Source organism: Mesocricetus auratus, unplaced genomic scaffold (assembly GCF_017639785.1).
Source record: "Mesocricetus auratus isolate SY011 unplaced genomic scaffold, BCM_Maur_2.0 Super-Scaffold_100009, whole genome shotgun sequence".
Lineage (NCBI taxonomy): Eukaryota > Metazoa > Chordata > Mammalia > Rodentia > Cricetidae > Mesocricetus > Mesocricetus auratus.
In genome coordinates, this window is record NW_024429193.1 from 13396844 (window position 1) to 13410774 (window position 13931).

Genomic DNA, 13931 nt, shown 5'->3' on the forward strand with positions numbered 1-13931 from the left:
CTTCAGTGTGACCCGCACTTGGAGAGCGTGGCAGAGGGTGGCGAGCACTCCTTCCTTGAGACCATCCTGTTTAACCATGCACTATTCTGGTTTTCTTGCCCATTTTACCAACATCTTTCCCTGTTTACCGTGGGTGCTTCTAAGAACCCAGTCTTGGCCATCAGAACTCATTCAATGCCCTGCGTTCTTTCCTTTGGAACTGCCCCCGGGTTTCTACCTTCAGTCACTGCTCCCATGTTTACTGCGCTCCCTGGTTAGTGCGTTTTTCCTTTCCTCAAGCCGGAAGTGCCCCCTCCACTCAAGCCTTCTCTTACTCTACCGCCCTTAAGAATTGCCTTCCAGAAAAAAACAAAAACAAAAACAAAAACAAAAAACCGAGTGTCTTCTTTTTAACCTTTGTTCCCAAAATACACAGGCTGCTTATTTATGGAGTTTTCTAGAATTAGGAATTTTAAAACACGGTTAACAGCAACGACAGAATGAAAGAGCTATGTTGTAAAGAACTTACAATTCCGCCTGTTGGGCCTATTATACCTTCTCTGCCAAGAGGGCCAGCGTTTCCCTGTTGGGGTAGAGAGAGAGTCAGTCTCCAAGAAAAAGTCAGTCTCATTCTTCAAATAATTGGAAAAAAAACCTAGAAAATTTGTTGTATGGTAAAATAGCTATCGCTAAGTAGTTTTTGTTGTAATACAATATACTACTAGCATGAATTACAGTTATTTTGGCAATTATACAATTGACAATTGATACAATTGTCTATATTGCTGTAGTTTCCTACCAAGGGAGCTGTAAATTGCTACTTCTAAACAATACAAGTCAAAATTAGAATGTTCATGTGGTGAGAAGTCCAAGGATGTATTTTGTATGTAGAGCATTACATAACAAATAAAATTGCTTTATGCTCTAATATTGAACAGACCTGCAAAAAGAGAAATTACCCGATAGATGTTTAATTCAGTATAACCTGTAGACCAATGGTTCTCAATCTTTCGAATGCTGTGACCCTTGAAAAAGTCCCTCATGTTGTGGTGACCCCCAACCATAAAATCATTTTCATTGCTACTTCATAACTGCAATTTTGCTTGTTATGAATCATAATGTAAATATTTTCAGAGGTAGAAGGTTGTTGAAAGGGTTGCAACCCACAGGTTAAGAACCACTGTTTTGGACTCAGTGGCTGTTGAGGAAACTTTAGTCTAATTAATTATGATGTAACTCTCCCAAATAATAATATGTTCAAAGAATAGAAAGGTATAGACTGACACTAGAAGAAAACAGACTGGAAACATTAACAGTTATTTATCTAAATGTTCAAAAACATCGCACTATGGTTTTAATGGTAGGCCTGAGTTGTCTATGTGAGTGTGATTTTGGAATGGAGTGCAATAAAATCCTGATTTTTCTAGTTTAAGTACTCTCACTGAGTCATCAAACACTTCTTGCTTTTGGAGCGGGCAGCAGACTAGAGGCCATCACTACCCACTGTGCGCTCCGATGCCTCAGCTTTTGGTGACCAGCCCTGTAGCACATGGTTTGGCCACTCAGACAGGGAGCAGATTCTTCCTTTGCTGTCATCCTAGCATACCACGGTCTTGGAAATATTTTCCAGAGGCTTGGTTCCCCAGCTGCAAAGTAGGGTGACAGCACCTCTCATAAAATTTTAATTGGAATTAAATGACACAAGGGACACAGACTGAACACTAGTCACCCCCCCCCACTGCCCCATACTAACATATCAGGACTTTTTATTTGTCTCCCACACAGGCGTGTCCCAGGCACTGTCTTATTCTAATTCTTGCTTATGAATGACTAGCTGTGAGCTCTTTACTCGAACTCTACTATTAGTGAGGTGACTAAGTGACTGCCCCACAAAGTGATGAAGGCTTCAGTCCTGGGCCAGCCCAGAGCCTCAGCACTCTGTGGAAGCCTGCCGAGGACAGCAGCCAGACTCTGATCAGGTCATAGAAGCAACACTTATTTTACAGTCGTCTATTCCTATATACCACACTTGTGGATAATCAGAAATGACACTTTCTGTAACAGCACTCATGGTGAAAATCATCCAGACTGTTACCTGGGGAAGTGCTGAGGCAGGTCTCCAAACGAGCGTTCCCCACAACAATGCTGCTCTTTGTTTTATTGAAAGTAATTTATCGACGGTGTTAGTGAGCCGTGTAGAAGCTTAAAACCTGCATGAGACTCAGCTGGACTCCCTTAATATAGGTGACAGTGGTGTGACTGGAACAATCTATGAGGCCACTGGCAGTGGGTGCAAGATCTAACCCTAATGCACAGACTGACTTAGTGGAGCCCATTGTATATGGAGAGATACTTTTCTCAGCCTAGACACAGGGGTGTGGGGGTGCAGAGGTGCCTTGGCCCTGCCTCAATGAGATGATGGGGCAGACTTAGTAGACTTCCTAGGGGAGGCCTTACCCTCTCTGTGGAGCAGATGGGAGGAGGGGCAAAGTGTTGGGACTGGGTCTGGAATGTAAAAACTAAATAAATAAAAAAATGAAGGAAAAAGAAAAGGACTCTGATCTCATTCACCACTTTGAGTAAGACAGCGGTTGGGGTTACGAAGCTCTTCAGGGTCATTCCTGATGCATTTGAAATGTTTTTTCTCCTTCCTCTCCTGTCTTCCCAGCCCTAGAAGCTGCTGTGTCCTTGGAGCTGCTATGATGACAACTAAATCACCTCTTGCAGTTTAGAAGCAGTTGTTTTGTTTCATTTCCATTTTATAGACCATCCCTCATTAAGACTGCATGATGAATACAAACTGTAATAAAGCAGAACTAACACTGGCCAGGACCGAGGCTGGCTCCTTCACATCTTCTACATTCTGCAGCTCTAGGCACTAAACTGCTAAGTGACATTTGCTAGCCTTTGATTTTTGGAACTCTTTTGGCAGTTCACAGCACTCTCTTGGGATACTTGATCCTGAGCAGAAAAAATCAGATTTGGGGAAAGAGCTGTCAAGTGTGTCCTTAAGAGTTCTGGTTAGAGGCAAGTCTTCTCCAGGTGGGTGGTGTTTGGACGCTGGCTGCTTTATGTGTTGTGTTAACAGATATACTGTCCATTCTTCACAGCTATTCTGATGATTTTTTAAAAATAAGAACTGAGAAGTATGGGTGGTCTATTATGGTATTTTGCTTAAACTAATTTATGAGCTGTGAAAGGATGGAGCTTGAATGGGCTGCTTTGAATTTCTGTCTTGAAAATCATTTTATTAACTTATTAATGTGAATATTAATTTAAAGTCCTACAATAAGCAAAAAAGCAGAGGTCTTGGGTGACAAGATGACTCTATACTTACTCTCTGCCCAATAGGACCTTTAGGGCCTGCAATTCCAACAATACCAGCATCCCCCTCTGGACCCTAAAGATACAATGAAAAATAGAAAGCCTGCTTTAGTCCTGTACAGATATCTTACAAATGAAGAGTTTAAAAATACTTCTTAAAATGGGAACAATAGATAATCATATAAGAAAATTAATGGGACATATGATTATAGAAAATTCTGTTTTATCAAGTGTATGTTTGTAAGTGAGATAGAGATGATAGAAGACAGACAGACAGACAGACAGATAGATAAGGGTGAGAGAGCGTGTGTGGGGAGTTGGAGGGGTAGAGGACAGACATCATTGGCGTCATCTTACACTGTGTTTGTGACAGGGTCTCTTGCTATGTTAGCCATGCTAGGTGGCCAGCATGAAATTCCCTTATTACTGCCTGCTACCTTCTCACAGTGGTGCTGGGATTGAAGAAGGCTGCATTACTGTGGATTATGGGTGTCAGAACCCAAGTCTTGTGTGGCAAGTGCCTATTTTAAGTTTTGGTTTTTTTTAATACAAGATTTCATATGTCCCAGGCTTGCCTTGAACTGTAATCTTCCTGCCTCACCAAGTTCTGCAGCTATAGGGGTTTTGAAATTAGCACTTTAAAAACTCAAACACATGGGTATACCCATAAAGATTTTAAAGATTAAAGAAAAGTTCAGGTCATAGACTAAATATTGATTATTTCAACACTTCTCATCTTTTTCCCTAGATACACATAGAACATATGTACACATACTCTGGGGCCTGGGAATCCCTGGAAACCTGTCAAACCTTGATCACCATGTTCTCCCTGCAAGGCAAACAGACAGGGGAATTGTTACTGCACAGTGGTGGCCTGATCTGTGGAATCAGTAGTTGGTGATTTCCGAGTTGACACTTACAGGCTGCCCTTTCAGACCAGGCTCTCCGTGTGGTCCTTGGTCACCTTGTGCTCCTTGTTGACCTCTTTTACCTGGAATTCCAGGTTGACCAGACAGCCCTTGTTCACCCTACAGACCAAACACAGACAGCTGGTTTTTGACCTCAGAACCGATAAATATATTATTGAAATACAAATATCCACTTTCAGAATACTGTAAGGCATTGGGGATGTTAAATGTATCATCTTCGTCCTTTCCACCATTTGCCACAAGCAGAACTTTATTACAACAAGCAAAAGGTGCCGGGCGTTGGTGGCACACACCTTTAATCCCAGCACTCGGGAGGCAGAGGCAGGAGGATCTCTGTGAGTTCTAGGTCAGCCTGGTCTACAGAGAGAGTTCCAGGACAGCCTCCAAAACAATACAGAGAAACCCTGTCTCAAAACAAAACAAAACAAAAAAACCAATAAGCAAAAGGTATAGATATAAGAAAAGAGAATTCCAGGGGTTAGGGTAGTGCACATGGGGAAAGAAGTGGGAAGGGTGACATCATAGCGTGTAGGAAGTGTTGTGTGAGGTAGAACACGTTTCGTACAGAAGTGACCATTTTGCTCTGTTGTCCCTGTCTTCCAGGGATGATGATACTAGCAAGAGAGCAGTTACCTGAGGGTTGGACTGTGATTTTACCATGAGTATCATTTCAGTTTTACCAATCTGAACTTTGGTTGGCTCTGTTATCAGGTTTATTGAAGGCTTAAGTGGGTATTATCAGTTCACTGAATGGTTATATTTGGCTTTAGAGGAGTAAGAGTGTATTTGAGAAAGTCTGCATCTAGAAGTAAATTCCATGTATCTACTTGTCAAAGATAGATGACATAGAAGAGAAGGAGAACTAGAAACAAGTTTTAAAAAAACGAAGAGCATTTGGAAACACTTCTAGTTCTTTGTTAGTGAATTATCCCCCAATAGCATGCCTTTTGGCTACCAGTGGGAAACAGACATGCGTAGGCCATATACTTTTCTTTTGCTTAATGTGGTTTTCCTGTCCACCGGATTTTATTAAAACATGCTCAGCCGTGATCTAGACAGGATATACAGGGTAGAGGAGGTGGCTTGTCCTACCTGACATAGATGATAAGAAAGTACCTTTGGTCCCGGAACACCAGGCCTTCCTGGTGGGCCTGATGAGCCCTTTCCTCCTCGAGGACCTGAGGATCCAGTCAGTCCTGTTCTTCCTGGGCTGCCTGTGACACCCTGAATAACACAGACAAGAAATGGGAAGTAGGGCATTTTGAGAATGTCAATATAGAGGGTAGATAAATATAGAGGGGCAGGTGGTGATAGGATGCCCATATTTGGAAGTATGTTTTCCCACAGGAGTGAAACAATTAAATAGTTTGGAAGCCCCACCGCTCACATGACACATCTAATTGTAGTTAATATGATCTTGGGTTTTTTAAATGGAGACTTCAAGGCAATACCAAGTCCCTCTTGATTTACACAAGCAGGGTGTACAGTATGCTTTGCTGCATTTTAACTTAAGGACATATACTCTGCTGTGCATGGCAAGTCTAACAGAAGAATATCTCCTCACAAAGAATTCTATGTTCCTTACTTACATGATTCTAGAAAGTCCAGTGAAAAGAGTTTAAAAATGAAATTAAGCAAGCAAATATTAAATTCCTAAAATCAAATCCTGAATCAGGGTTGGCCATCATGATTTAGAAGCCAATGTTAGCATTCATCTCTTCTTATATAGATTGCAACCCAAGCACAGTTTTTATATTTTTAAATGATGAGAAAAATGAAAATAGTGATAATAATAGTTTGAAACGTGAAGAGTATATGGGATTAAGATTTTGGTATATATGAATAACATTTTATTAGGACACAGCCACATCCATTCATTAACATATTGACTCTGGCTTCACTTGTGCTGCAGCAGCAGAACTGAGTAGCTCTGCTGGTGACAGAGATGACAGCACTCCTGTTTGCTGCACAGTAGACTGGAGTAGGGCCACGTTTCAGATGGAACATACATGGTCTTCCTGTGATTTTTTATTTCATGTCTTTTAGTGGTGGAACATATCTACCATGTCAGAATAAGAAGGGTGGACCTTGGGTGTCACAATTTATAGGCACAGTGGGATATGGACTATTTTGTTTTCAAATTAGATGACAAACTCTTGTGTTTGGTATGTACTGAAACCACATCTATAACTAAAATACATATGATACATTCCAGCAACATCAGACCAAAAGCATATTACAACTTTACATAAATGCAAGAGATAGGAAGTTAGAAAGTTTAAAAAGGGGTGTCTTATCATAGTGGAACTCTCTCTCTCTCTATCTCTCTCACACACACACAAACACAAACACACACAAACACCTTTTTAAGAATGCTGAACTAAAACTAAGTTTTCAGTTGTTGGCTCGGCAAAGAACCTTATTTATGGTGACTGATTACATCATATGTTTAAAAAACTCTTGTTCAATATTGTTTATCTTTTTGGTGAGTATATTGCTTGAAATGTTGACATTGTAATAGAATCAAATGTTTGAGAATATAGGAAATGCTGTTAAACTAGTTTCTTTGCCCTTGGTAGGTCAATGGAAGATTGCTATATTGCAAAGTTGTTCATTTGAGGGGTCAGAGATGAGCTTCAAATGATGGAAAAGTTAACCTGCATGGAAAAGCTGTGTATGACTGCAAGGAAGACTATTGTCAAGGACGTTAAGGGCAAACAGATTAGCACAGCCTGAAGTAGAATCTTCTAAGAGGCAACAAAACTGATAGATGTGATCAAGAAAAGACCCACTGGACAAACTCCAAAGCTTGGCAAAAGTCTGGTTATTAAAGCTATGAATATTCATTGCAGTTGTTGCCAACAGGGGATCTGAGAAAAATATTTGAATTTGATACATAGATTATCCAACCTGTGTGGCAACAGTGAATTCCATTGGATTTAATCTTCTTTGGTTGTATAACATTTTAAATCAAAACCTGTAATGGGATAACTTGACATCCAGTTATACAATGTTTGATGGCTTATATAAGTATAGCTTTGGTAATGTATTTCGAGGCAGAGATGGAAACCTTCCTAAATGAGAGAAACATCCCTCTATAGAAGAGGCCAGAAATATATCTGAAATCTGTCCAAAATAAAGGAAGTCATATAAAGAAAGAAATGACATGGGATTTAGCTCAGTGGGTGGAGTGTTTGCAACCGTATGGCCAGTGCCCAGCACTACATATAGTAGGTACTGTAATGTATGATCCTAATGATACTAAGGAAGCAGGGAAGACCGGGAGTTTAAGGTCATTCTTGATGACAAAGTGAGTTCGAGGCTAGTCTGGAATACTTAAGACCCCATCTCAAAAAACAAACAGAACAAAACCAAAGCCAAAGCCAAACCAAGCAAGCAAGCAAGCAAACAAAAACAATTAGGTTTTGCAATAGTCTTTACAATGCTTATTAGTTAATAAAACTCAAAATAACATAGGAAAACAGTGATCGTACATGAAAACACATGTAATTCCAACAGCTGATCACAGGTAACACTAGAAGCATTATACATTGCCTGTACTGTCAAAATTAACGCAATTGTGAGGCAACTGCCAGAGTTTCTGAGTTGGGTTTCAGGTGCATATTTTAGACATAGATGGAAGAAGATTTTGTGTTTCCCAAACCACTTGACTGCACAGTTGAGGAATTTATGCATAAGCTTCAATTGGAAGTGACTAAGCTATAATATAATGGCATGTTAAAAGACAGCTACCAAGGGAAAAATCTAATAGAATTCTACAAATTCCTTCCACACTCTGAATATGTTCAATTAAGATCATATGCTCATAAACTGCTGCACTTAGAAGTTCCTATCACTGTGAAAAGAACTTTCAAACATGGAGTATGTAAAATATGCAGAATCCTAACAGGGCAGCTTAACAGACAAGCAAAAAGCTGTCAATAGGGAACTAACTGTGGTGAGTTAAAGGTTGTCTTTCCAAAGAGAGTACTTTGCTTTCTCCATTTTTTTACCAGTGGGCCTTATTACAAAAAGATTGTACTCAATCATCACATGTTAAAATTATTAATGACTACGAATGCATAACATTTATTTTCTCATCCAAATTCCTATGCAAAACTCTCAATTTCCCTCCTTTCCTACTCAGTCTTACTGAATCTGCTAAATTCTCCTCTAAAGGGCCTGGCCACTGTCTCTGTTCCCGGGATACTAAGTCATGTTATTCAGTGATTCTTCCATGCACTCAACAAGGATATTTTTAAGTATCAACCATCGTAAGGAAGATAACACAGGAAGCCCTCTAGGGAGTATGCACATAGATGTAGATGTGATTCTTTCTTTCAAGAAGCTTCACAACCTAACCTTTTTTTTTTTTTTGCTATTTTCAAACAGGGTTTCTCTGTGTAGTCCTGGTTGTCCTAGAACTTGCTCTGTAGACCAGGCTGACCTCAGATCCACCTACCTCTGCCTCCAGAGTGCTGTGTCACCACTGCCCAGAAATTACTATAATTCTATATATTATAAAAATTCAATATATTATCTATTATGAACATTTAAAATTTGTGTTTATGTGACTGTCTGCATGTATTTATGAACACATGTGTGTGGGTGCTTATGGAGGTGAAAGGTGGGTGGTCAATGCCTGGAGCTGGAGATGCAGGGTGTTGTGAGCTTCTAGATGTGGATACTAAGAAATGAACTCTGGTCCTTTGCAAGAGCAGCAAGTACAACAACCACTCTTAACTGCTGAACCATCTCTCCAGTACCTAACTATATTCTTAGATATCTTTTCTAGGTAGATTTTTCTATGACCACAAAAGACTCACCTAAGTATTAATAAATTATGCCAAGTGATTAAAGGCAGATATTTACGGGACATAAGTTCATATTCCTTGGCTAGGCTTTTAAGACTTTTTTGTTCTCATCTACATCAATTTATGTCCCATCATTTTTTTATATTAGTGAATCATAGTATTTTTGAGGAACCACTATGAGTGCGAAACCTTTATAAAGAGAGGAAAAGAGGAAGGGAGAAGGACGGACAAAAGACGATAGAATGGTACAGAAGGCAGTGGGTAGAGAAAAAGGAACAGTAGAAAGTGAGGAGATAGATATACCCACTCTCTATATATGTGTCTGTCATCTATCTATTGAGGGGACATCTTTACATTGTAGAGATTGGATATAGACGTTGTAGTTCTTACACACTGCAAGCACATTATCTTAAATGTATTAGTCTGTCCTATTTATTTTCCTTTGCTTCCTTCTATCTGTTTTAGATTCATTTAATATAGTCTGCAAGCTGCTAGTTCTGGAATGGCTTTCTATATGAATAATGAGAACTACCCATGCAAATGAAGGAACGTCCTATAAGAGGCACCTGAGACTTCAGGAAAGTTTCAAAAAATGGTCAAAGAAGACTTAGGTGTTGTCAATGACCAGATCTCTGATGAGAAGGCAACTTTATAGGAATAGGATGCTTTAAAAGTGAAGTTTAAGCTGGACATGGTGCTTTATGACTGCAATCCCAGAATTTAGGACACTGAGGTAGGAGGATCATGAGTTCAAGGCCAGCTTGTTCTACATAGTGACTGAGGCCAAAGGTGGACCACACAGTGAGACCCAAAAGACACAAACAAACAAACAAAAATACAACCAATAAAACAGCACCCAATACGCCCAACTATCCAATCACCCATCCAACACAACCAACCAATCATCCATCTGCCTAACAACCAACCAAGAAACGTCAAAATTCTAACGCAAAGCATCTTCTCCCACTGGGGAAAAACTCAATAGCTAGAAGACCTAAAGACTCGATGTCTTACAGCATTTTTAAAAAGTCATGTATAAAAGATGGAAGGAAAGTCATGTAAGGGAGGGAAAACAAAGCGAATGTTCTTAGACCAGCAAAGTAACTCTATAATTAAACTTGGTCAAAAAGTTAACATGTGAATACAATTACTTGTACAATAATTTAAAAAGTTAATAGGCTATCTTGCAGCGTGTGAGCTCCCTTTCCCCAGATGTGACAGGGAGATATGCCTTAGGGGCAGTGTGCTGGATGCAGGCTATCTCAAGACCTCACAATTCCAAACCAGCATTGCTTCACTTTCATCATAGTTGTAGGTAATTTTGAAGATCCTTGTTTTTTCTAGTATAAAAGACATACACTCTTCTGCTAAGACATGAGCCACAGACACCTAGACACCGTTGAGCAGCTCTGAGGTCAACAGATAATTTTTAAAAAACATTTGCTAAAAATGTCGCCATGAGAGACTTCATTAGGGCTGCAAGGGAAGTTAATTTTACTTGAGCTGTTGGATATTCAGCACAGCTACAAGTCATTTACCATTTATGTTGGTTTCTTAGAGAGAAGTTCAAGGATGGTAGCAGAGTGTTCTGTACAAAGTTTTAAGAATGTTTCATACAAGCAAAGAACAAACATTTTTTTATTAGGGATACACAGATGATGATTAATTTTGCTTTCAAGAGAAACAGATGCTAATTCCAGGCATTCCCTTCAGTGGCTTCCAGCTGACGATTTGCTTCAAACTATTGAGTAAAGGGGTAAAGTGTACAGGGAAGCTTTATAAACAAAAAGCCATAGTAATTATTCATTTTGGTAAGGGATGTGGAAACCAATGAATAACTTACCCGAGTCTTAGAAGACTAATATGGCAGCCACTCATGTATAAGCTATAAAAGCTTTTCCACAACTCTGCAAAATATCCTCTAGTCAATTTATTATCATTTTCATAGCTAAAATGTACTAGCCAGTGACAAAAATAGAAGCTTAGTATGACAGAAAGAGATATGATGCCTCATGACCGGGGAGTTCTATCATTCTCAGACAAAGGCTGAGAACAGAAACGAGCTGTGAGCCCTCCAGGAAAGCATCACCAACTGACAGGACAGAAAGTGATGGGCATCAGCCAGAGACTCTGAGGACAAAGGTCCTGGACTTGATGAGTAAAGACAACAAAAGCATCACACAGTGGGCGCTTTTCTCCTCTGTGCACCTCCTATGCGTCCGAGACTGGCATCACCATGTTTCTATTGTTCTCAATTTACAGCAGGTAAGGAAGAGGGAGGTGCTTGACACTCTGACCTCTCTCCTCTGGAAGAAAGACTCTGTCTTCTTTTCTGAACAGAATGGAAAGACCCAGGAATGAAAAGGCAGCTCTCCTGTAGACAATGACAAGAAAAACAGAGCTTTTGGAAGCCAGGTGTGTCTAATAATAGAGGAGAGTGAAGAGATGCCTTCGCAACTGTTCCCTCTGGTCTTTGCTTTAACAGTCTACCTCTCTCCAGTATTGAACAAGCTATCTCAAGAAATCAGGGGTAAACAAAATCTGTGAAATCTGGACAATGGTAGAAACACACACTAGAAAAACGCTCAGCTGAGAGGCCAATGTCTTTAAAATTACATTGCGTGAATTATAAGCTTTCATGGTGCTAATTCTATTGATTTTTCAGTCAAATGGAAAAAAAACTTAATGACATTGAACTTCATATTATTTGGCGTTTCTTTGAAAACTTCTAGGAAAAGTTCTTTCCTTTTTTGCCTTCTACATTGCTACACAACTTTTATATACATAGGGTTATGTTCATGTAGTTACTATGTAAGAAGAGAGCATAAGAATTTTACTTTCTTTTGTACAAAAATTTAGCACAATATCCCAGATTTTCTTTTTATTTTAGGCAACACAAGTGTGCAGGTTTTTTCTTTTAAAGCCAGAAAACCTAAAAGCCATAAACAAAACATGGTACCTCCTCTACTGAAACAGCTAAAGCAACTTCTGCTTGAGGTGAACATTCTCATTTTATTTGATTTACTAAATATATCCCTCCTAGGAAAGAAATGGCTGTTTAAAAATACTTAGGCTAGTAATTAAGGGTAGTTGTATGCAAGGCTGCAGCATATGTAAATTATGCCACGTTTATAACACTGTCCTAGATTACAGTCAAAAGCAACATGGTCAAGAGCTAGAGTAAGATTTATGACTGAGCTCTATGCTAAAGTTGGAAAGTAGTTTTAGACATTTACACATATTAAAGTTTAGGGACCAAGAGTAAACTGAGGCATGTCTTAAGGAGGAAGGATAGTGGGCTTGATTTGTGTCTACTTCCAAGTCTATGAAACTTACCTTCCACTGAGAGACAACAAACACCAGCATTGTGGTGATCTACCTCACAGGCATTGCTTGCATGTTTTAATTAGAACAAATGATAATTTCTTAATCCTGGAAAACCTGAACATGCCACTACAATACAGGGGAACCGTGTGAAACCCCCTTGCTTAGGTCTCAATGTGCAATGACAGGGTTACCAGGGACTGGAAGAGGACTCATGGATCTTGCACATATTTCTCACTGCTGTGAAGAAATCACCGTGCACCTTCCTAGATCAAAGGTAACCAATATCACTTCGGTGTCTCTCACTCCATCCCCCAGCAATCCTGCGAATGCTCCAGACTCTTTTCTGACTATGAACATTTTCATTTTGGCTCCTTTTCATGTCTGAATTCATCTTATCTCAGTCAGGTCCCTCATAACCTTCTTAGGGAGGCTTCCCTGCTAAACTTCATATACAGCCTGCCTCTCCCATGATCCTTTATCACACAACTGTTTCTTTCCTTGTACTAACCAGGATTTGAAACTATCTGCTCCATCTATTTATTTAGTTATAGTCTAGTATCCGACTATTATATTGATCCATAAGTTGTGATTTTTGTTAAAGATCAAATGCTAACACTTTCTGGCCGTTACATGTACATTCCATGAGGTCAGCTTTTATTCACTTTAGTCTATTCTATAACCCTCACGCATACCAGGCACTGGACTGGCATTTGAGTGCTAAAGTAGTGTTAGAATAACCATTTGTATTTAATACTACATGGAGACAAAATTGACTCAATACGCTCAGATACTGTGTTAGGCCCTTTACGTACAACATTTTATTTGATTATAGTAAAAAACATAAATTAGGTATTGATATACTCATTTAATATATGCTGTTTATGATGTTAATTAGTTAACACACACCATAGTTACCACATGAAGAACATTTCTCAATGACTTTTAGGGCTTCTCCTACGAGCCTGACAATGTGCAAGGTGCCAGGCATCCAAAGAAGAATAAAATACGAGACTTGCTATACAAGAGCTTACAGTCTTTCAAGTGAAAACAACATAAACAGCTGAAAACTAAATTAACTGTTCCCTGCTGGGGAAAGCTCTCTGAATTTACTTACGTTCTGAGCAGACAGGTGTCTAAGTTAAAGTTAGATTAAATTTGGATTGAGTCCTGAAGGGTTAAGAAACTATTCACCATAAACCTAAATGGAAATATAGAAGAGATTTCTAAGCAGAGAGAATAAATAGCGTGAATGGAGTCAGGAAGGCGAGCAGAGAAATACAAAGACTGGGAAAAGCAGCTTAGGAAGTCGGCAGGCATAGTGGAGTGGAGCGTCGTCGTGAAGAACAGGGTGTCGAACTTGATTTCCTGGTTTCCCATCCTGGTTCCCATGCCTGTTGACTGTGTGATCTTGGGCAAATTTTTAGTCTTTCTGACTCAGCTTCCTCCTGGCAAACTGGAGATAATAGCTGTGTTGACCTCGCGGGGCTACATAACTTAATAAACAGCCAACACCGAATAGTGTCTGACACCCTGAAAACACCGATAATTTAGCTGTTAT

At 39.6% G+C, this 13931-nt stretch overlaps 1 protein-coding gene across 4 annotated transcripts in view; it reads right to left on the reverse strand.

The window, feature by feature from the left end:
• Col24a1 (collagen type XXIV alpha 1 chain) overlaps nt 1-13931 on the reverse strand; it is a 261191-nt gene that overhangs the window by 36183 nt on the left and 211077 nt on the right. For all 4 annotated transcript variants that reach the window (XM_021233967.2, XM_040751646.1, XM_021233968.2 and 1 more), the window contains 5 exons: nt 5349-5456; nt 4224-4331; nt 4079-4132; nt 3317-3379; nt 509-562 (listed from right to left, as the gene is read on the reverse strand). In XM_021233967.2, the coding sequence (XP_021089626.2) occupies nt 509-562; nt 3317-3379; nt 4079-4132; nt 4224-4331; nt 5349-5456 (387 nt within the window). The remainder of the gene's footprint in view (nt 1-508; nt 563-3316; nt 3380-4078; nt 4133-4223; nt 4332-5348; nt 5457-13931) is intronic.